The sequence below is a fragment of the Kogia breviceps genome, chromosome 13 (assembly GCF_026419965.1).
Source record: "Kogia breviceps isolate mKogBre1 chromosome 13, mKogBre1 haplotype 1, whole genome shotgun sequence".
Lineage (NCBI taxonomy): Eukaryota > Metazoa > Chordata > Mammalia > Artiodactyla > Physeteridae > Kogia > Kogia breviceps.
Genome location: NC_081322.1, coordinates 56,098,269 through 56,123,351, shown reverse-complemented (window position 1 = coordinate 56,123,351; position 25,083 = coordinate 56,098,269). Strand labels below are relative to the sequence as shown.

The 25,083-nt window shown below is 40.3% G+C and overlaps 1 protein-coding gene across 2 annotated transcripts in view; it reads right to left on the bottom strand.

Annotated features, from left to right (window-relative positions):
* The window catches only part of NCOA7 (nuclear receptor coactivator 7), a 141,101-nt gene that overhangs the window by 23,372 nt on the left and 92,646 nt on the right, over nucleotides 1–25,083 (bottom strand). For both annotated transcript variants that reach the window (XM_067010702.1, XM_059083949.2), the window contains exons 9-10: nucleotides 24,022–25,040; nucleotides 22,367–22,535 (exon numbers count right to left, since the gene is read on the bottom strand). In XM_067010702.1, coding sequence (XP_066866803.1) covers nucleotides 22,367–22,535; nucleotides 24,022–25,040 — 1,188 coding nt within the window. The remainder of the gene's footprint in view (nucleotides 1–22,366; nucleotides 22,536–24,021; nucleotides 25,041–25,083) is intronic.

Genomic DNA, 25,083 nt, shown 5'->3' with positions numbered 1-25,083 from the left:
TGTGAGATGCCCTGAGGGGCCCTTAGGTCACATGCGGCCCACTCCCCATTCCTGCTCCTCCACCTTGCACGCACACCTCACCTCAGCCGCGCTCCTGGGAATGGTTCTCCACTGGCTGCAACAGGCAGGGCAGCAGCCCTGGACAACCTCCCACCTCTCTCAAGTGGTGGGCTTTATCTCTGCAGCCAACGAAGTCGCCCCAGCCTTGAGAAGCCTCAGGTGGGATGGCAAATCTCCAAAGTATGTTCTGCTATGGGGCCACCTGATGGGAAGTGCTCGTGTCTCTTCTCTCAGACATCCAGGGCACTGGCACACCCCAGCTTCCCTCAACCACAGCCTCCCACATAAAATCTCCTCATTCTCTCAAGTAGAGAGGGCCCTCACGCAATGCCTCTGAGGGAAAAGCAGGCGTGAACAATTAAAATGGCCTGTTCCGGGCTTCCCTGGTGGCGCAGTGGTTGAGAGTCTGCCTGCTGATTCAGGGGACACGGGTTCGAGCCCCGGTCCGGGAAGATCCCACATGCCGCGGAGCAACTGGGCCCGTGAGCCACAACTACTGAGCCTGCGCGTCTGGAGCCTGTGCTCCGCGACAAGAGAGGCCGCGATGGTGAGAGGCCCGCGCACCGTGATGAAGAGTGGCCCCCGCTTGCCACAACTAGAGAGAGCCCTTGCACAGAAACAAAGACCCAACACAGCCAAAAAAATCGTTTAAAATGGCCTGTTCCACAAGAGAAAATTAAAGTTCACTTGGAGCCAATCTTTTTGCTTAATTCTTAGGACCCTGGAGACCAAAGAGAAGAGGATGTGACTTCATCTTTTCTCCTTGTAGATTAGAGTGGCACTAAGTTTATTTAAGTTTATCTAAACTAATTCTTGGAATGGCTCTTTTTGGCTAACTTAACTGGATTTTCCTGGTGGTTAGTTCCCAGAACTGAACCCTGCCCTCTGGAAACAGGCCTAAAGTTCTGAAAATTCCCCTCCTAGTCCTTCTGCCTTCACCTCGCCCCCACTCCTTTCTCCTGACTATACCAGGTCCACTCTCACCTTGACCCTCAGCCCTCCTCTTTCCCCAGCATTAGCCCCTCCTGGATTCACACGCCTCCAGGCCAGTCTTTCCACCTCACCTGCACCACCGCCCCCTAGAGGCACACAGCTTTGACCGTCCTATTGCACTTGCCCTTCCAAATGCCTGCCCACAGAAACAAACATCATCTTTCTAACTGCTCTCTTGGGATGATGGATGTCGCTGAGTTTGCTTATTGGCACTTAATGGATCCGCTACAAGTCAAGGGCATCTACCACTGGCCAGGAGAAACCCTCCCTCATGGGATTCTCTACTCCCCTCTAGCTCTCTTCCTTCACTGCTTCACACAGCAGCCATTCCAGACGTCTACTTTCTCAAGCTCTCACCCCCGCTCTCCTACCCACCCACCCTGCCTGAACAGAGGACTCTCCGTTGTACCATCCTAGTAATGCACTCCCCTCTGCTCCCCTCTTAATGACCTTTCTCTTCAGAAGAAGGAACTACTCTCCCGTTTGAACCCTCCTCTCTGAACTTTCAACAATCCCGCTCCTTAGTGGGTTCCCTCCACTATTCCCACCCCACTCCTTCATCCCTTTATCTCCTTCACCTTAATCCACAAACTTACTTGCACTTCCTTAAAAAATAAGCCTCAAGATTTTGTTTCTCCCTAAAACCTCCTTCCTATACCTCATCTTCCCTTCAGATTGTACCGTTAACATCTGGGTTATGCATTTTTTTCCAACTCCTTTTCATTCCTGATTTTATTAACCTTTTAGTATATGCCCTTTCTTAAACCTGCCTCAGATACTGTCTGGAAGGAGGCAGGGTTTTTAAATCTTCTTCCCTCCTTCACTACTTTAGTGAAGCTGATTTCCTCAAACTCGACCTATTGTGAGTTCTCAACAGTATCTCAGTTATCATTTCTCTTGACCTCTGAAAACCTGCTCATGGCTTTTTTGAAACTCAGTGACTCACCCTGTGGTCTCCATGAGTCACTGAGCTTCTGGCCTCAGTTACCTCAGGACACTGTCTAGGGCCTCTGGCCAAGCCAACACGATTACCAGTAATACCACCAATGCTAGCTACTATGTGGTCATGAAGCAATAACTGCAGTAACATGTGTGAGCATGGAACTCACAGGTCAGGTACTGGGTCCTGGAAAAAGCTAGTACTTAAGGAAGAAGCAGTAGAAGTGGTCCTGCAAGGAAGCCAAGAGGAAGTGGCAGGGAAGTAGAAGTGAGCTGATAAAATACAAATCTGATCACTTTACCCAGCTGTGTAAAATCCTTCCAACATCTCCCTGTAGGTTTTAGGATAATTTCAAACTCCTTAGGCCAATCTCCCAAATGTGCTCTTTGCTCCAGCCATATGCTTTTGTATCTCTGCTCCAACATCCGTTCTAATTATTATTATTATTATGTACATAATATAATATTATTATAATATATAATAATAATAATTATTATTATTATTTTAAGAAGAGTGATGACAAAGGTAAGCCCAGTGGAGAATCATTTCACACTGGGGTCAGGGACAGCTTCCCAGGGGCCAAGGGCAAGCTAAGTTTTGTTTTTTGTTTTTTTGGCTGCGTTGGGTCTTTGTTGCTGCGCCGGGGCTTTGTCTAGTTGCTCTGAGCGGGGGCTACTCTTTGTTGCGATGCGTGGGCTCTAGGCACGTGGGCTTCAGTAGTTGTGGCACACGGGCTCAATAGTTGTGGCTCTTGCGCTCTAGAGCACAGGCTCAGTAGTCGTGGCGCATGGGGTTAGTTGCTCCGCGGCATGAGGGATCTTCCTGGCCCAAGGATCGAACCCATGTCCCCTGAATTGGCAGGCGGATTCTTAACCACTGCACCACCAGGGAAGCCCCCAAGCTGAGTTTTGAAGGAGGAGAAAGAGCCAGTTACAGGAGGAAGAGAAGTGGCATTCTACTTGAGGGGACATGTGCAAAAAGACCTGGTATCTTAAGGGCAGGGTGATGCTGGAAGGAGGTCGAACTGGATATGGCAGAGGGAAAGAGGGGCAATACAGTCATGTCACTGGTGGCTTCTGACAGAGGATTCTGTGATAGGGAAAAGCTGCTGAGATGCAGTGCCTGCCCAGAGTGACCCAGGCCCTGCCCTAGAGCGAGCAGGTTGAGAGAAATAAACAAAAATTCCTAACACAGTTCCAACAACACAGCCAGTGGGCATCTAAGCAGCCAGTGGGCATCTAAGCTGGGATGTCCATGTTGAATAGAAACTCATCAGGCAGGGGAAGAATTCCTGACAGGTAGAATGAAAGAGCAAGTTTTACTCTTTGCTCACGGAATGGCAGGAAAGGAAAAAAAAAAAAAAAAAAAAAAGCCAGAGGGGCCGGGTCACTGGGTCACAGAACCTGGGCATGAGATAAAATGCTTTGACCTTATCCTGAGGCCACTGTTTACCAAAGTGTAGCAGGGGCAGCTCCACTGACTTCAGAGGATACACAGAGAAACCCATTTTCATAGTTACGTATTTATTTAAAGAGTATTAGGAGGAAATGCAACTAGCATATTATATACTTCAGATTTCACAGATATTACTGCTCAGGAAAAGCCTAAGTAAAAAAAAAAAAAAAGATTTGATCTAAATCCTTTGAAGACAAGTATTAAGTTAACAGTAGTACAGATGGTTTGCAGATATGGGGATATTTGGAAAGGAAGTGAATGACCAAAGCCTGAGAAGCACCACTAGACAACACCCAGGGCTCCAGCAGGGAAGAAGCGTGGCCAGATCTTTAGTTTAGAAAGATTGCTGTGGAGCCAAGTAGGGAAGGTCAGGAAGAGATAGGACCGACTAGAAACAAAGGCTCTGTGGGGAAGGCACAACGGTGATCCAGCCATGAGATGATCAAGGCCAGAGCCCAGGAGAGGCAGTGGAGATGGGGAGAAGGTTGCCATCCATCTACACTCCTCCAGGCACAATAATAATCCCCACCCATCCAGCAACTGGTAATACCAAAACCCAGCACTCAAGCTTTGTTCGGGTTTTCTGTCTAACTACAAATCTGGGCTTAATCAGATTTCTTCATAAGCCTCAAGGCTCCTTTAGAGATTCACCCCAAAGGAGGCACCATATTCAAGCTACAAATCCCCATTTAGCGGATAAAGCTGTCAGATCTGAAGAAGAAATTCTTTGAAGGTAAGTGATAAAGGTCCTCAGGCAGGCTTCCCTTAGAGGCAACAAAGCACTGCCAATTATAGGGAAGGAAGCAACAGCAGCAGTAACAACTAACTTTGATTTAGTGCATGGACAAGCTCATTTGTTTCTCACGATAACCTCAGGGCGTAGCCAACTGTAATTATCGGTCCTATTTAAAGGTGGAAGAAACAGATGCTTACACAGATTAACTGACTTGCCCAAGGCCACACAGTATGTTAGGGGCGGACCTGGTATTAACCTCAGGCCAGTTCATGGTCCCAATATGCTTCACCATTTCCTTTATGGTCAGTCCTTCTGTCCTGGTTTTACTATTTCATAAAAGCCCATCACTGACAAAGCCGTAGGGTTGAGGGATATAAAAACTGAGGACAAATCTGAGGTGATGCCTGGAATAAAACATTATTCTAACTATTCATAGATTAGGTGTATGGGTTTTAGGTATGATTATAATCTATGCTATCAAACAAGACTACCAGTTATGGTGGGATTTTATTTACTGTTGCTTTTTTCCCTTTTTTTTTTTTAACATAATTGTGATGTAAAGTACAAAAAGCACTCATTTCTAAGTTAAAGACCTGACCTCCCAAGTTGGTGCCACTTGTTATCAGCTGGAAGCTTCGAGAAAGGTCCTTAATCTCCCTGAGCTTCTAAAATGAAGATAAGAAAACCTAGCTCCTCATATAGGTATCTGGAGCATTAAATGTATAAGTTCATTCTCCTTTCGAACAGATCTTTCAGAAAGTCCCTTCCGTGTGACTCTCTCAAATCCTGCTACCACATAAACCAACAAACTTGACCAAAATGACCCAGAAGCAGTTAGGCACTCTTGTCTTATCAAAGGTCACCTGACCGGTAAGAAAAGAAATTGGGGCGATACACAGCAAGATATAACCCCTAAATCACCCACTTGATTTCAAAACTATAAGCAGGAGCCACGAAATAACTTAATAACTATTTCATTAAAAATATACCTCAGAGTACATTATGGCACAGAGAATAGGAAATAAGGAAAGGGAAGAAGAGAGAAAGAATGTGACCTAGAGAGTACTGAACTATATACGTATGCAGTCCCACTGTTCACTTGTATTGACTGTAAATTAAATATATTTCAATGTACTTTGGCCTAAAACCTTCCCAGGCTCCTCTAATCTGAATACAGCCACAGAAACCCAATAAGGCAAAGCACTCTTGACCACAGAGGTCGTTGCCAGAAAACTATCACCTTTTAAAACCCACCTTCAATGGCCTGACCCAAGGTCCTTATATGAAAGGGGTCATTTTAGAGACTTCCCTGTCAGTACAGTGGTTAAGACTCTGTGCTCCCACTGCAGCAGGTGCATGTTCGATCCCTGGTTGGGGAACTAAGACCTCGCATGCCATGTGGCGTGGCCAAAAAAAACAAAACGGGGGGTTATTTTACTTGCTTGTAAGGCCCCTTCTGGAGCCAATATTCTACAACTCCAGATGAAATCAATGGTTAGTAATGCCCTGATGTAATGCCCATTCTTAAAGGTTCTTTGTGTGTCTATGAAAGAAAACATTATTTAAAAAGCACCAACTAAATAAGCTGCTTTGTTCTAGTTCACCAAAAATAATAGGAAATCTTTTGAGAATCACTATCAAAACAAAAGTTATAGTTACAAAAAGGATCACTCAAAAATAAGTAAAAACTGGGACTTCCCTGCTGGCCCAGTTGTTAAGACTCTGCACTCTCAATGCAGGGGGCCTGGGTTCGATCCCTAGTCAGGGAACTAGATCCTGCATGCCTCAACTAAAGATCCTGCATGCAGCAACAAAGATCCCGCGTGCTGCAACTAAGACCCGGCGCAGCCAAATAAATAAATATTTTAAAAAATAAGTAAAACCCAAAAGTTTATGTTAATACCAATGCTGGAGGCCTTCAAGTTGGCAGCCTGTGGCTTGGATTCAGCAGCAGATGGGTGCTTTTTAGACTGCTCACCATTTTTTTTTCTTAAATTAAACAGTGGCTAACACCGTAAAATCGGGGGAGATTTGACACACATAATCCACAATTCAGTTTCTTTTGAAAGAGATGGGAAGATGTAGCAACACCAGGCTCACATTCCCACATAACAGCATTAGGTCATTAGGTAGGAGGTCGCGAGTTACTGAGCAGCTGATTCCCAGAGCAGGTAGTTAACACTGGCCCCTGAGCTTCCCTCCCTCCATCCTTCCATCTGGCCCCTGCAAATATTTAGGTTGCAATAATCACTGTTTCTGCATACTTACTCCCAAACGCTATGTGCAGCACCCATTGGCAGGGACTAATTATCCTGCAGTGGAAACAGGCGACAAGCTACTCTCCAGAGCACTGGTGCTCACTCCTCCACCAGAAAGCACAGCCACAACAGTAGAGCACTCACTTAAAAAGGGGGTTATTTTTTCATGTGCTTAGGTCTGACTATAGAGTCACTGATTAACTCAAGGCATTCGCCAAAGCCAGTTAGTGAAGTTACTGATGGGTGGCTGCCTAACAAGGTGCTTCTGGAAAATGATGATGAATTTCTAGAACTTTAAGTCAGGGAAACAAAGGTAAAATGGCCAGGAAAAGAATGAGAGGAAGCAAGGTCACTTCAAACCATTTTAAAGTATTTAAAAAAAAAAAAGAAGTGAGAATATTTATATCAGTAAATCCTATCACTTATATTTGTTCAGTAGTTTCCTCAAACTTAGAACTTGTGTTAAACATAAAGAGAGAAAGAAAATTCCTTTAAGGAATTATTTTGGAGACCTTTTTGAATTTTGTCTTTATTAGTGACATTCTCACGTTAAAACATCATTATAAGACTACAGTATGACATAAAAATCACCAGGTTTGTATTCTGAAACATACCTGGTTTGGCTAAGTTGTTCTAGAAAGTATAGTACTTTAAAGATTATTCAGCTCTATGGTCTTCTTGTCACTGACAGTTATTAAAGATTTCCATTTAGCTCTGACCCCATTAAAAGATAACTTTTGATCAGAAAATCTAGCATTAACTATGGTTAAAGATTTCCTGGTAGAAAACTAGGTCAGTCTGTGATTCCTTTAATTCATGCTTTTTTCTCTAAGGAAAATGTTAACAGCATTTTGCTTAGTCTTCATGAGGGTCCTTAGGACTTGGCTATCTTCCCAATGTAAAGTGAGTTTAATAGGAAAATCAATTTTTTTAATGATTTTACTTCTCGTTAACAAAAGTAATGCATGCTCACTAAATGCATGCAGACAGAATATTTAATGGCACAGAAGGATACTCTTAAGTAAAAGCAGTTTACAAAAGAGTGTGTGTATATCTATACATACACAATTGTATATATATACACTATCATTACATTAATCCATGCATAGAAAAAGGCTGAAAGGCTACAAAAATAAAGATAAATTGTAGTTATCTTTGTGTAACAAAATTATAAACTTTTTGTTTTCTTTTTGCTTTTTTATATTCTTCTAAATACTATATAAAGTCTATGCATTATTTTAATTATAAGTGATAAGTTATTTAAGCATTTTTATCTATTAGACTATAGGCTAATTTATTCATGCACCCATCCAACTAACATATAGGAATATATTATATTCTAGACCTTATGTTGTTTCTAGGACACAGTGTCGTAAGACTTGGTCCCTGCCCTCAGAAGGTTGAAGTCCAGGAGGAAAAAGCCACAAGTAGTCCACATTTGTAGAAGAGTGTAGTAAGTGTTATGATAGAAGTGAAAGTATAGGGGAGCAGCATCTAAACCAGACAGGGTAAGTTCTTAGAGATGATATGTGAACGAATTTGTGCACTTAGGTGGGGTGGGTACCCAAGCAGGCAGCTAATAAGTCTGATTCATGTTTCTTAACACTGAAAAACAGAAGGGTCATAATGGGAGCAAGCGATCCTAAGATGTTAAATGGATAGAATAAGCTGGATGTGGTGACTGAGCAATGTGGAGAGATGACTGAGAAGCAAGATTATGCCCATATTCTGGCTTTGGGGACTGAAAGGCTGGTGGTACCAGTTACTGTGATGGAGAAAACAGGAAGCAGGAGTTAGGGGGACAGTGGCAGGGACAAAGATGGAAATAAGGGGACTTCCCCGGTTAAGACCTCACGCTTCCATTGCAGGGGGCGCAGGTTCGATCCCAGGTCGGGGAACTAAGATCCTGCGTGCCTGCGGGTAAGACCGAAATCCTAAGGAAAATGAACAAAATTTTTCTCAAAAAAAATGGAAATAAGAAGCCCAGTTAGGGCATGATATGTTTTGAGTTTGTCTGATCCATGGATGATCCAAATATTGAAGGTTACTAGGTATATATGTGTTTGGGACTCCACAGAAAGTTCTAGACTAAAGATAGCTGGAAATGACTGCCACATAATAAAAAGAATTAGGTGCAGGCAATTGTATATACAATGAGGAAGAGAAAGAGTCATTGAAAGGGTAACATTTAATGAAGAAACAAACTAGGAAGGGATGATAGAAAGAAAGAAGGTGTTAAAGAAATGAGGAATGGACAATGGAGTCAAATGCTGCAAAACGTTCAAGTCAAATAAAAACAAAGTAACGCCCATTTGTTTATCACAAATGGGAGAATGCCTTGCAGATTCACCAATCCAAAGCAGCAGGATGCTCAGGGAAGGACCTGGGTACTTTGTATGTTTAAAGGCTTCTTCTAGATGACTTTATTACAAAGCTAAGTTTGGCACCCATTGATCTAAGCCATAAATTCTTCGTTAATGCCATATACTTTCGTATCTGTGAAACAGAATACACTCTGCCACAGGCTTCAGTCCCCAACACTCCTGAATCTAGAAACTGGGGATGACCATGCTGTGAGGGGAAAAGGTGCCGGACTTTACTTCCTCTCCCCAGCGCCTCAGGACCTGAGGCTTGTTCCCCTGTCAAGTGCAGGCTGGGAAAGGGCTGTAACTGTCAGTCTAGAGAGGGATCACTGCAGGGTGTATTGTTTGCGGAAACAAGGATTTACACAGGTAGAGAAAAGAAGGGAACCACCTGAATTCAAGAATACAGTATTTTTAGAGGTGCCAAGCTAGAAAGGTCCTAGACTTACTGTAAAAAGTCCATAAAACGACTAATTCCAGTAAAACCCCAGATTCAGGCAGATCAAGAAAAAGCTAGAAAGGTGGGTCAGTCTACAAAGAGCTTTTAAAAACAAACAAGGGGTTTAGACTTGAATCCTGAAGGCTTAAGATATTTGGGGGGCAATGTGACAAGATCAAAACATCTTTTTAGAAGATGTGGCCATAAGGTACAAAATAGATTTTAAGGGGGGGGGGGTACTTCCCTGGTGGTCCAGTGGTTAAGAATCCACTTTCCAATGCAGGGGATGCGGATTCAATCCCTGGTCAGGGAACTAAGATCCCACAAGCCACGGAGCAACCAAGCCCACGCGTCACAACTACTGAGCCCACGCACCACAACTAGAGAGAAGCCCGCACACCGCAATGAAGATCCCGTGTGCTGCAACTAAGATCTGATGCAGCCAAATAAATAAACAAATAAATAAATATTTTTTAAAAAATAGATTTTAAGGGGAGTAACTAGAGAAGCGGAAATTATAGTTGACGTATAAAGTGCTGTTTTCACAGTAATAGTCATATAAAATAAGGTACCTGGATCTTCAGAAGATGGAATATTATGTGGTTTTTTGTTTGTTTGTCTGATTTTGGTCAGATAACCACTGTAGCACATAAAAGTTCATTCTAATAATGAGCCAATGCTAGAACCAGCCTGAACTAAGTTAAGACATCGAATATCAGAGAAAGGACATTTTAGTCAAGCTCTTTATTTCCATACAATGTTCTGATTAGACTACTTCAGTTCAATTAATGAGCACCCAAAGAGTATCACCCATAAAATATCAGCCACTTCTTCTCTCCATAACCGCTGAAATATATCTAGCCAGACGGAAGGCACTTTATCAAAGTCCGAGTTGAATAAATTTGAGGATACTGCAAATTTTCATTCCCTCGCTAGCCAAGAAATGACTTTGACTGTATGAAGTATCCCTTTCCCACTCCCATTTCAGTGATTTGTTAGCCCAAAGAGTATAATCAATACAGTTTCGACTACTTGCTCTGGAAACTGGTTATGATAATGGGATTTGAAATCAAAATGATTTGAGTATAAATCCTGGATTTGATATTCGCCAGTTTGAACAAGATGTTGAAACTCAGTGTGTCCCAGTTTTTGTATTTGTAAAATGGGAAATAACGCCACATGGCTCACAGAACTATCATGAGTATTAAGTGAGATAACCCATGCAAAATAGCATCCAGAGTACCATGCCCAGCTCAGAGTCAAGGAGGGTATCGATTGCCCTGCCTGCCCTCTTGGCTCTCTGACTTAGAGATGGGGAAATGGATAGTTCAGCTGGTGAGTTAGTTTCTTTGATACTCCCCTTTGAGTTTCTAAGAGTGGCAATCCTACTCTAGAGGATGAAGATATCATAAAAGCATCTCTGTAAAGGTAGGTGCTCAATCAGAATAATCTGATGCATTTTACAAAGTTGCAATTCAAGCACCAGAATTATATAAGGGTCCAAAGATGCTTAGACCCATAGTTTGAAAATGAATAAGATTTCAGATAGATAGCACATCATGAAAAGCTCAGTACTCATGACTTTCTGAATTTATTCTAAATATTCCAAAACTAAGACAGAATACTTTTTAAAGACAAAAGGAAAATACAAAGAAGAGTTGAAAGGTAGATCCTGACTAGGATCTAACATCAACCAGTACCTCCTAACAATGTAAAATAGCTTTGATGGCCAAAAGGTTACATAAAGGGTCTTTGTGTCTTTGGCTGCAACTTCTAGAAATGTGAAAAAGGGAAATAAACCTCAATTTGTATTTACTATAGTATAAAACCAAGAAAGATTGGAGTAAAATGGTCTCTAGATAGATAGATAGAGATATCCAAGTATCTCATAAAATTAAAATGTGATTAGAGACAAATTTTTTTTTAAAAATCAATTATATTCCATTATATCAATACAAGGAAAAACAGTAAAGAATAGAAAATAAAATTAAGAAATTCCTACAAAATCCTATTTAGAAAACTAACTATGAGAATGAAACTCTAGATAGAGCTAAGGACTAGCAATGAAACATATTTAATATGAAATACTCATTACTTACTTATCCATGGGATGAGTTTTCCACTGAATATCTTTGGGGGAAATGCTGACCTAAAGAAAAGGCACCCTTCCTATAAATGGGGGCTTGAACACTTGGTTCTACTCTTTGAGGTAGGCAACCATGGAGAACCCTGGAGAGAGAATACACACACTTGCAGGAAGTACCTGCTGCTCACAAATTGGATCTGAGAAATATGCATATGCCATGGATAGCACCTTTTAAAAGGACAGACACCTGTGTGCTCATGGGTACGTAACTTAAATTTTGTAAGTATTAAAAACAAAAATCCCAACCATTACAAAGTGCTTGGGAACTTCAGTTAGTCTTGACATTATGTAAGGAAATACCACGCTTTCTAAAACAGAATCAACTTAACATATATGATGAGTTTACTCTAAATGTGGGCAGGCACAAAATGTTAATTATCCCACATTAACCAAAGGGCTTGTTGATCTCAATTAGAAACAGATTACAGAAACATGGTATTTTAGAATAATGTTTAACAAATACATATGACAAAATATAAATATCAAGGTATAAATTAATTTCTCATTAAAAGAGTCACAGAATAAAAATCCTCAGGCCACTACTGACTTGACTCCGTAACAAATGTTATATAACAAGTGTTCACTCAACTTTAAAATAAAACATTTAAAAAGCTACATTTTCTTCCTTTCTCTTCTACCAAATGGATAAAGAATCATACCACTTAGATTTCCCAGTATGTGGGGCAAAGGGCACTCATGCTGGTGGTGTATAAATTGCCACACACTTTCATGTGCAACCTGTATTTTTTTTTTTTTTTTGGTGGTACGCGGGCCTCTCACCGCTGTGGCCTCTCCCGCTGCGGAGCACAGGCTCCGGATGTGCAGGCTCAGCGGCCATGGCTCACGGGCCCAGCCGCTCCGCGGCATGTGGGATCTTCCCGGACCGGGGCACGAACCCGTGTCCCCTGCATCGGTAGGCGGATCCTCAACCACTGCGCCACCAGGGAAGCCCCAACCTGTATTTAAATGCCTTAAACGTATCCTTTGGTTTGGTAAGACAACCTGAAGAATTTTACAAAGGTGTTTAACATAGCATTGCTTATAATGGAAAAATAACTGGAATAACCTTACATACAAAGCAGAAACATAATTAAATCAACCAGGAAACATAATGGGGGCTACTAATTGTATTGTTCATATACATATACATATAATAGTATAGTAGTACATAATGTGGAAAATATGCATAACATATTAAGTGGGGAGAAAACCAAATTGCAAAATAGATTCTACCTTCCTCTCCCCTCCCGCTTATCTGTATGTTCAAGTGTTGCTAAAACTATCTTAGCATAATTATTTTCAAGTTTAAACACATTTAAAAATACCCATGGGTTCTCTCTTTCCCCCTTCCCCTCTCTTATTAGTTTACTTATTACACAAATCACACTAGCCAATTAATTCATCTTGGATTAAACATTTATACATGATTTGGTAAATTCTACATAATTCCCGCTGTTAACTCCATTTCCATCTTATTTATTTTAGAAGCTGGATATTATGAAATCAATTATTATGAAAGATTTCAGAGATTGAGGCCATAAATAATTGAAAAAAAGAAAACTTTTAATTTGAATAGGACTTATTGATTCTTTCTAAGAAAGAAAATATCTCAGAGTTAAGAAAGGAAAAAAGACAATTGTATTTTTTATATAGAAGAGTATCCAAATGTTTGGAATACAATCTATATTGTCTCTAGAAAGTACAAGGAACTGTTTACAAGATCCTCAGGGTAGGTTTCCAGTCTAACTAGCCCAGTGCCTGTCAGGACGTACACACTCAGTAATTGTGCAACTATGATCTAGTTACTTAACCCTCACCATAACCCATTTTTCAAATTAGGAAATCATGTTTCAAATGGATACTGTATCTCATTCTAGGGCCCACAATTCCTAGGGATTCTCATTCATCTCAGTCCAATTTGGGGGCTCATTATTCCACTGGCCAGAGCAGGGCAGCCCAAGGCTCCATACCTCTTCCAGGGCACGACATGATTCTGTCTTCTTAGACATCAGATAGCTTCTGGCACAGGCTCGCACAAAGTAAAGGTGCAAAAAATAGACGCTTGTCAATAACAACAACCCTATTGCCTGTGGTACTTTATCAATTTAGGATTATCTTCCTGATAAAATATTCCTTTAGGAGCAACAGTGTTGGGGTTTTTTTGCTGTTGTTGTTTTGTTTTCAAATTGAAGTATAACTTACAATATTATATTAGTTTCAGGTGTACAACATAGTGCTTTGGTGTTTTATACATTAGGAAAGGATCACCACAGGAAATCTAGTTACCGTTTGTCACCATACAAAGTTATCTATTGTAGATTTCTGATTTGTGGTTACCATGGGATTCATGTATGTTGACCTATAACTATATTTACTTGTTTTAAGCAGGTAATTATTTAAGTTCCAACACATTCTAAAAGATCTGCTTTTTTACCCCCCCCCCCATTTTGTGTTTTTGATGTCATATTTTACATCTTCATGTTTATCCCTTAACTGTTTATTGTAGTTATAGTTGATTTTACAATTTTTTGACTTTTAATCTTCTTACCAGGACTTCCCTGGTGGCGCAGTGGTTAAGAATCCACCTGCCAATGCAGGGGACATGGGTTCGAGCCCTGGTCTGGGAAGATCCCACATGCCACGGAGCAACTAAGCCCGCGCGCCACAATTACTGAAGCCAGCGTGCCTAGAGCCCGTGCTCTGCAACAAGAGAAGCCACTGCAATGAGAAGCCTGTGCACCGCGACGAAGAGTAGCCCCCGCTTGCCGCAACTAGAGAAAGCCCGCGCACAGCAACAAAGATCCAATGCAGCCAAAAATAAATGAATAAAATTTTAAAAAAATCTTCTTACTGGCTTATTTCAGTGGTTGATCCACAGCCTTGACTATATATTTGTCTTTACTAGTGGGATTTTTCCCACTAGTAAAGACAAATATATACATTTTTGTCTATAAATTCTTCTTGTTGAAGCTTTTTCTCTTCCACTTAGAAAAGATCCTTTGACATTTGCTTTTAGAGTTGGTATAGTATTTATGAACTCCTTGCTTATCGGAGAAGTTCTTTATCTCTCCCATTCTGAATGACAATCTTGCCGAGTACCCTCGGTTGTAGGTTTTTCTCTTTTAGCACTTAAAATTTTTCATGCCACTCCCTTCTGGCTTGCAAAGTTTCTGCAGAGAAATCAGCTGATAGCCTTATGGGGATTACTCGTACATGACTCTTTTTCTCTTGCTGCCTTTAGAATTCTCTCTTTAAGTTTTGCCATTTTAATTATGATGTGTTGGTGTGGGGTCGCTTTGGGTTCATTTTGTTTGAGACTCTCTGTGCTTCCTGTATCTGGATATACGTTTCCTTCTCAGGTTTGGGAAGTTTTCAGCCATAATTTTATCAAATACATTTTTGACCCTTTTCTCTCTCTTCTCCTTCTGGGACCCCTATAATGTGAATGTTAGTATGCCTGGTGTTGTCCCAAAGGTCCCTTAAACTGTTCTCATATTTTTCTTTTTACTGTTCTGATTGCATGATTTCCATTATTCTATCCTCCAGATCACTCATGTGTTCTTCTGTACCACCTTGTCTGCTGTTAATTCCTTCTAGTATGTTTTTCATTTTATTTATTGTAATTCTTCAGTTCTGACTGGTTTTTGTTTTCTAGTTCCGTGTTAAAATTCTCACTCTGTTCATCCATTCTTTTCCCTAGTTCAGTTAGCATTCTTATTACTAATGTTTTGAACTCTTTATCTGGTAAATTATTTATCTGTTTCATTCGTTGTTTTTTCAAGGGAGTTCTCTTGTTCTGTTGTTTGAAGCAACTTTCTCTGTCTCTGAAATTAGGTCAAACAGTTACCTATCCTGGTGTTGACGGGATGCCCTTGTGTGGAAGCATCCTGACACAGTCTGCATGTGACTTTGGTGGGAGAGCTAGATATGAAATGAGCACAGGTCATGTCTTTCCCCAGGGTGTGCTGGCAGCTCTCACCTCGGTGGGAGGTGGAGCTGGCGATGGAAGCAACAGAGCCAGAGCCAGGTGTGAGCTGGGGCTTCTCCTGTGCTCAGCGGCTGACACTTCCTTACTGGGGGCAGGGGCAGGTCCCAAGGTGCTAAGGCAGAAGCACTGAGGTTCAGGTCTGAGCTGGTTCTGGTCCCTCTAAGTGTGTGCTCTCCCTGCTCCCAACATCGGCACCTTTGCCCCAGAGGAGAGCAGCAATGGAGCAAGAGGCTGGAGCGGGCACCTGGAGTGGGCCGGGGCAGTCCCATATGCCAGTCAGCGCTCCAGACACTCGATCCGCTGGCTCCACGAGCACCAGGAATGGCTCCTCTTTCTGCATTCAGAGGCAGTGCCAGGCCCAAGCTGGCTCCTTCCCCACAACTGTGCACTCTCCTCGGCAAGAGCAGCCTTAGCCCTAGCGGGGAGCTGCATCAGAGAACAAGAGGGGCCCAGACATGCACTGAGGCGGCCATCGGAAACTGCCCATGGGAAACCAGTCAGCATCCTGGGCAGTTTCATCCTGAGCAGTTTGTCTGCTTCCTCCGCCTTGTTTCAGGAGAAAGCAAGTGTGTGCGTGCTCTTCAGGAGCAGAGTCTAAGTTCCTCGCAGCCCCCCTGCTATTCCCACTGGTCTTCAAACAAGCCAAGGGGTATCATCTTCCCTGTACTGGACCCCAGAGCAGGGGCACCCAATATGTGGTTCAAACCGCTCACTCCTCAGGGAGGATCTCCCAGCCCACGTAATCTCCTTCCTTTTCTGTGTCTCCTCCTAGAGGCACAGGTCCTGACCTGACCCTTTCTCTTCCCTTCCTGACTTTGGTGGATCATCTTTTACAGCCTTGGTTGTACAAGAGTCTTTCTGCCAGTTTCCAGTTTGTTTTCAGTGAGAATTGCTCTACGTGAAGATTTATTTTTGATGTGTTCGTGGGGGAAGATGAGCTTCAGTGTCTTCCTACTCCGTCATCTTGATCTTTAAAATTACTACACTATTATTGACTATATTCCCTGCATTGTACATATATCCCAGGACTTATTTTATACTTGGAAGTTCGTACCTCTTAATCCCCCTTCACTTATCTTGCCAATCCCCATGGCAACCATCCAGTTTGTTTTCTGTATCTGTGAGTTGGTTTCTGTTTTGTTATGTTTGTTCATTTGAATTGTTTTTTAGATTCCATGTAAGTGAAATCATACAGTATTTATCTTTCTCTGTCGTACTTATTACACTTAGCATAACACACTCTAGGGCCATCCATATTGTTGCAAATGGCAAGATTTCATTCTTTTCTATTACAGCTGGGTGATATTCCATTGTGTTTCTTCCTTACCCATTCATCTATCGATGGACACTTAGATTGCTTCCATATCTTTATTGTAAATAATGCTGCAATGAACAATGGGATGCATATATCTTTTTGACTTAGTGTTGTTTTCTTCAGATATATACCCAGAAGTGGAACTGCTAGACTGTGTGGTAGCTCCTTTTTAATTTCTTTGCCGAACCTCCATACTGTTCTCCATAGTGGTTGTACCAATTTGCATTCCCACCAACAGTGCATGAGACTTCCCTTTCTCCACATCCTCACCAACACTTGTTACTTCTTGTCTTTTTGATGACAGCCATTCTGACAGGTGTGAGGTAGTATCTAATCATGATTTAGAATTTATTTATTTATTTTTGGCTGTGTTGGGTCTTTGTTGCTGTGCGCGGGCTTTCTCTAGTTGCAGTGAGTGGGAATCTCACTGTGGTGGCTTCTCTTGTTGCAAAGCACGGGCTCTAGGCACTCGGGCTTCAGTAGTTGTGGCGCACAGGCTTAGTTGCTCCATGGCATGTGGGATCTTCCCAGACCAGGGCTCAAACCCGTGTCCCGTGCATTGGCAGGCAGATTCTTAACCACTGCGCCACCAGAGAAGTCCTCTAATAATGATTTTGATTTGCATTTCCCTGATGATTAGTGATCTGAGCATCTTTTCACATGCCTGTTGGCCATCTGTATGTCTTCTTTGGAAAAATGTCTATTCAGATCCTCTGCCCACTTTTTAACTGAAATTTTTTTTGATACTGAGTTTTATGAGTTCTTTATGTTTGAGTTTTCATGTGTTTGGGATATTAATCCCTTATCAGACATCTAATTTGCAAATATCTTCTCCCTTTCAGTAGGTTGCTTTTTCATTTTGTTGATCATTTCCTTCACTGTGCAAAACCTTCTTAGTCTGATATAGTCCTGTTTGTTTATTTTTGCTTCTGTTGCCCTTGCCCAAGGAGACATATCCAAAACAATACTGCTGAGACCGATGTCAAAGAGCTTATTGCCTATGTTTTCTTCAAGGAGTTTTATGGTTTCAGGTCTTACATTTACATCTTTAATCTATTTTATTTTTGTATGTGGTGTAAGAAAGTGGTCCAGTTTTCTCAGCACCATTTATTGAAGAGACTGTCTTTGCCCCCATATTCTTGCCTCCTTTTTTTGTAAACTAATTGACCATAAAAATGTGGGTTTATTTTGGGGCTCTCCGTTCTGTTCCATTGATCTATGTATGTTTGGTGCCAGTATCATACTGCTTTGATTACTATAGCTTTGTATTATAGTTTGAAATCAGGGAGTATGATGCCTCCAGCTTTGTTCTTCTTTTTCAAGATTGCTTTGGTTATTTGGGGGGTTTTGTGGTACCATACAAATTTCAGGATTATTTGTTCTATCTCTATGAAAAACACCATTGGAATTTTGATAGGTATTGCACTGAACCTGTAGTATGGACATTTTAACAATATTATTCCAATCCATGAGCATGGGATAGCTTTCCATTTATTTGTGTCTTCCTTGATTTCTTTCGTCAGTGTCTTATTGTTTTCAGCATTTAGGTCTTTTACCTCCTTGGTTAAATTTATTCCTAGGTGTTTTATTCTCTTTGATACAACTGTAATTGGAATTATTCTCTTAATTTCTTTCTGATAATTCATTATTAGCATACAGAAACAACTGATTTTTGTATATTGATTCTGTATGCTGCAACTTACTGAATCATTTATTAGTTCTAAGAGGTTTTGTTGTTGTTGTTGGACTCTTTAGGGTTTTCTATATATGATATTGTGTTATCTACAAATAGTGACAGTTTTACTTCTTCCTTTCTGGATGACTTCTATTTCTTTTTCTTGTCTGACTGCTGTAGTTACGACTTCCAATACTATGTTGAATAAGAGTGGCAAGAGTGGGTATCTCTGCCTTGTTCCTGATCTTAGAGGAAAAACTTTTCAGCTGAAGTGAGTCTTTTGTATGCAGCACATAGACAGGTCTTGTTTTATCTATTCAGGCACCCTGTGTCTCATGATTGAAACATTTACTGCATTTATATTTAAGTGATTATTGATAGGCGTGTACTTATTGCCATTTGGTTCATTGTTTTCTGGTTATTTTTGTAGTTCTTCTGTCTCTTTCTTCTTCTCCTTGTCTCTTCCCTTGTGGTTCAATAATTTTCTTTAATGCTATGTTTGGGTTCCTTTCACTTTATTTGCTTGTATCTATTGTAGGTTTTTGTTTATGGTTACCATGAGGTTCATACATATTGACATGTGTGTGTATGTACATGTATATACATATGCATACACACATGTACATATACATGTGTATATATATATATACACAGTTTATTTTAAGCTGGTGGTCACGTAAGTTCAAACATATCCCAAAAGCACTACATTTTTACCACTCCCCTCCATGTATTATGTTTTATGACATCCTATTTTACCTTTTATTTTGTGTATACCTTAACCATTTATTGTAGTTATAGTTGATTTTACTCCTTTTGTCTTTTAACCTTCACAGTAGCTTTTTAAGTGGTTAATCCACTAGCTTTACTATATATTTGCTTTTATTAGTATTATTTTTTTTTCATATATATTTTTATTTCTAGTTATGGTCTTATCTTTTCTGTTTAAAGAAGACCTTTTAACAGTTCTTGTAAGACCTGTTAGTTCAGTAGTGATGAGCTCCTTTAGTTTTTGCTTGTTTGCTCTGTATCTCTCCTTCAATTCTGAATGATAAACTTGCCAGGTAGAGTATTCTTGATTTTAAGTATATTTCCTTTCTATATTTTAAATATATCCTGCCACACACCCTGGCCTGCAAAGTTTCTGTTGAAAAATCAGCTAATATCTTATGGGGCTTCCCTTGTATGTGACTAGTTGTTTTTCTCTTGCTGCCTTCAAAATTCTCTTTAACTTCTGCCTTGTTAATTATATCTTGGTATGTATCTCTTTGGGTTCATCTTGTTCGGGACTCTCTGTGATTCCTGGACTTGGATGTCTGTTTCTTTCCCCAGGTTAGGAAAGTTTTCAGCCATTATTTCTTCAGATAAGTTTTCTGCCTGTCTCTCTTCTTTTTCTGGGACCCCTATTATGCAAATGTTAGTGCATTTATTGTTGTCCCAGAGGTCTCTTAAACTACCTGCACTTAAAGTTTTTTCTTTTTGCTGTTCTTATTGGGTAATTTCCACTATATTATGTCTTCCAGATTATTGATCCATTCTTCTCTATCATCTAATCTGCTGTTGATTAGTAACAATAGAGAGGAATAGTGAAACATGTTTGTGAACTTATGTCAACAGGAAAACATTAAGGAGCTGTGGTGCATTGCATGAGCCAAAGAGACCTGCCCATGAGAGTACACTGTCACACAGAAGGTCTACGAGAGCATCTTATGACCTAGAAAGAAAGCCACTGCTAGGGCGACTTCACTCTGCTGCTGAAACTCCAGTGATATGAAGACCCATTAAATAGAAAGGCAAGAAGAAAAGCTCAGTTTGATATAGCAAGGGAATCCAGAAATTATCATCAGAGTGAGAAAAGCACTGCATGCCACTTCCTAGCTCCTTAAGGACTTCGCTGAGCTTCAAGTCCTGAAGAATTTCATAAATTGGAAATAAAAATGAACTTTTATTTCTTGTGCACTTGGAGTTCTGGGTGGGAGCTAACTATAGAATTTCTTCATCTTTCCCTATCTTAAACTAAAATGTAGCTTTTCTTAAGGGTAGGTAGAGATGGAAATACATAAAGGAACAACTGAAAAAAATTCCTAACATCTACACAAAAAATCATTAACATAGTGAGATAATGTCTCCCAGAAAAATCTTTGGTTAATTAATGATTAGCTTAAGAAAGAAAACTAAGAATGTCAGGTTATTTGTTAGCCAAAGACAAATAAATCATGGACACTATAAAACACAATGTAATAGAATTCAACAAGTGACCTACTTTAAAAAGCTCACAAAAACCACCTCTGTATGAGGTCAAAGAGAAGTACTATTTCAGCAATACAGACTCATTCTGGGTTAAAGAATGACAGTAAAATAACTACATGTGTGAGACTGCAAAATATTTACTCTAGAAGATTCCTTGGTATGCACAAGTCTCATTAAAGATAATAAAATTGAAAATCCTAATGTCTTTATATTATAAACAGTACACTTCTCCAGAGGAAAAAACATATGATAGGTAGTTTTCCTGACGGATGAGGAATCCACATAACCTAAATGTGGCTGAAAGTTTCAGTGCTTTGTTTTCCCCATCTTTAAAATCAGTTTGTCCATCTATGACATCTGATTCTAGAACTCTGATTTTAACAGGGTTTCAGAAATTTATTATTTAAAAATATTTCAACAGAAGAAATGTGAAAGACACACATTTTCTTTGTATCTCCTCAGTTCCCTAGTTTAAAGTTTTGTGGAGATAGCATTGGGGCTGCAAGCACAGAACAGGAGTGTATTTTGTAAATAGGGAACAGATTATGTTTAACGTCTATGTAAACATGGGTCTGTGTCTAAGACAGAAAAAAATATTAACAAATTTGTTCATTAAAATCCTATTAATTATCTTCACATTAAACTATGATTTATTAAAATCAGGCAACTCGATGAGAATTATCATTCTGGGTACTAATCAGCCAGAAGGTGTGCTCGTGCTTGAAATTTAATTTTGCTTTATTAAAAATTCATGCTTGGGAGTTCCTTGGCGGTCCAGTGGTTAAGATTTGGTGCTTTCACTGCCGTGGGCCCGGGTTCAATCCCTGGTTGAGGAACTAAGATCCCACAAGCCACACAGTGCAGCCAAATAAATAAATGAAATGACCTCTTTACTACTGAGATATCAGGGGGAAAGTTCATTAAAAAAAAAAAATTCATGCTTATGGAAGCTCAGTGAGTATTTAGTTCGTGGTAGGTATGTTCTTGATGACTAGTTAGGAGAAGGAAAAATGTGTGGATTTAACAATTTTGAAAACTAATTGCAAGGCCTTTGTAAAGAAATTTTTATTCTTTTACATACAAAAGAAAAACAATTTTTTCTAAAAATAATGTTTCCTAAATATTTCTATTATAAAGATGTCTTCAGTGACGTACTGCTGAAGAATGTCTATGTCACTATCGCTGCTAACTTAGACTGTCACATCACCAATAAATTTTCTTCTTTGGCAATTTAAAAATACAAATCTCTTTAGAGGTATATAGCCCCTCGACCGCACCCAGGTGATCTCATGTTACACTTCTCATGTGCTGAGTCACAGATACTTTTCTCCATAAGGCGAAAGTAATCTTTAGTCTCCCCAGAATAACAGGCACTTTAAAATTAAAATCATGCCTCTCTATTGCACTTGGGGTTTGGATCTGCTCCATCATATTCCTTTATTCCCAACAGAATAGCACTTCCAATTTCTGGCACTTTAGAATATCTCAATCTTCCTTCATTTAAAATTCAACTGGGTAGAAAGTTATTAAAGTGGTTTGGCACACAGTACCTATGATGATCTCAAATTTGCGATACTGAAAACACCCTTTAGCAGAAAGCTACTGAAATAATATCCTTCTAGAAATTCTAAAATGTACAATTAAGAGAAAGCTATTATTCAAGAATAAAATTATTTCAAGATTAAATTAAAAATCAAGATGCAATTAGAATCTACTTGACCAACAGATTTCCCATTCTAGTTCACACTCACCTCTCCCGAGGAACAGCAAACCAGTACTCTGGTTGCTTTCTTCGTTTGCCATACTGCTGGACCATGGCTGCAGTGTGAGTGGCAAAGGACTTTCTCATTGGTTTTCCCACTTTAATGCACAGAAACATGGGTGGAGTCTTGCTTTTCTCCTCTTTTGAAGGAAGTATATCTGAATCACACATGAAAAAAATTTCATTATTGACGATATTGGTGATAGTTGGCATAGACATCATACAACCTCGTCATATTAGGACTAATTACATTTTTCAGATCTTCTTTAGCACAAAAGGAAAAAGCTTTGGATGTTTCAGGTTTGTCTACATCACATGAAATGCTACAAACTAGGAATAAGGATAAAAACCAACACACAAAACAGCAAAGGGTGGAGAATTGTGACAACCCACAAGAATACATATTAATGAACGGTACTGAGGACCCAACCATACCATAACGCAATTCAGTTTAGAACTGAAATACCTTCAAAAACCTTTTAAAACTCCTTTAGATTTAGAAATTCAAAGTGAAAAAGGAAAGTTACCTGAAAGATATAAAAAAGCGAACTACTTTTGAAATAAAATTCTATGTCATAGTTTAATGTTCAAAATAGATCTCATATATTGCTAATTTTTCCCAATTACAGTTGATCCCTGAGCAAAACAGGGTTTAGAGGCGCTGACACCTGTGCAGTTAAAAATCTGTGTATAACTTTAGAGTTGGCCCTCCATGGATTCAACCAACCATGGATGGCGTAGTACTGTATTTCGTATTTATTGAAAAAAATCTGTGTATAAGTGGACCTGTGCAGTTCAAAACCTTCTAAGGTAAAGATATACCCTATTGAGAAAATACTGTTCTCAAATAATTATACTACTTTTGCTATTGCATGTACAAGTTTTAAGAAGGCAGCTATACAGGCATACCTTGGAGATATTTGTGGGTTTGGTTCCAGACCATCACAATAAAGTGAATATCGCAATCTAGTAAGTAACACAAATTTTTTGGTTTCCCAGTGCATATAAAAGTTATGTTTACACTATACTGTAGTCTGTTAAGTGTGCAATAGCATTATGTCTGAAAAAGTACATCTTCGGGCTTCCCTGGTGGCACAGTGGTTGAGAGTCCGCCTGCTGATGCAGGGGATACGGGTTCGTGCCCCGGTCCGGGAAGATCCCACATGCCGCGGAGCGGCTGGGCCCGTGAGCCATGGCCGCTGAGCCTGCGCATCCGGAGCCTGTGCTCCGCAACGGGAGAGGCCACAACAGTGAGGGGCCTGCATACCGCAAAACAAAAAAATAAATAAGTAAAAATGAAAAAAATTAAAAAGTACATTTTAAAGAATCCCTTATCGCTAAAAAATGCCAACCATCATCTGAGCCTTCAGTGAGCTATAGCAGTAATATCAAAGATCACTGATCACAGATCACCATAATAATGAAGTGAAGCCTGAAATATTGCAAGAATTGCCAAAATGTGACACAGAGACATGAAGTGGGCAAACACTGTTGGAAACAAGGTGCCCGGAGATTTGCTTGACACAGGGTTGCCACAATCTTCAATTTATATTAAAAAAGAAAAAAGAAATGCAATATCTGTGAAGCTCAATAAAACAAGATATGCCTCTACAACAGAATATAAAGAATTTTAAAATGGCTTACCTTCAATGGGTACCTGAATTCTCTTTAATAGCCATAACTGAATTTCAGATTTATTATCCATTTGTGCACCTTGGCAGCTGTTGTCCAGAGTAGAGTCCAAAGAGGAGTCTGGAACTCTGGAGTCTTCATTCATATTTTCTTCTGTAGAAGAGCCTAGTTGCAATGGAAGGGGTGCTCTCTCTTTCACCCAGGTCTTCTCTGCCTGTTCACTGCCCTCAATTGAGGGATCATCTGCCTGGGGAAGAGAACTACTAAGAGTGATGTCTATTCCCACTGGCTCAATACTTTTGCCATCACTTAATTCTGCCTTCTGCAAGTTATCAGGTAACTGTGACCCTTCTTTGCTCTTATTAAGGTAATATTCAATGAGTTTAACTTTATCTAGATCTTCATGTATGTTCAATGTGTTTTCTACCTGGTTCTCTGGGGAACCAGACTGCTTGTCCATCTCTGGCATTATATCTTGCTTCTCACAGGTTTCTAAATCTAGGGTCCCCTTCAATTCAGCATCACACTCTGTTTCTGAAAAGTTCAGGGCTGACTGCACCTGCATTTCCGTAGTAGAACTGATTATTTGTGATTTAGTCTTCCTTAGCTCCGCTGGGTCAAGAGAAAGGCACTCCTTTGAGGTGTCTCTTTTGTCCATTCCACTATCATTTTGAGAAGAAAGTTCTTCCAAGTCAACGAAGTCGTCTTCTTCTCCTAAGAGAGAATTTTCTTTGGCTATAGGTTCAAACGCAGCCTGGGTGTCAGAAAGTTCCTTGCTGACTTTAGCTACTGCGGCAGACCCTTTGATTGCCTCTGCAGAGAATTCCAGTTTCTTTAACTTGTCTGACACAGAGCTGTCTGAGGGCTTCTGTTCTGTGTATTCTGTTGACTTCTCCAAAGGTCTTGTTGATTTGGAATCTGAAGTGATGGTTCTCTCTCCATTCTGCTGCCGTTTTTCTTTGTTGAGAGATTTGAACTTACTGAATGGGTTGATATCCTTTTCTGAAGCCAGGTCTTCCCATTCTCCAGGCCTGTACAGAGGACAAAGATCCTGAGGTAGGTCACTGTGGGGGG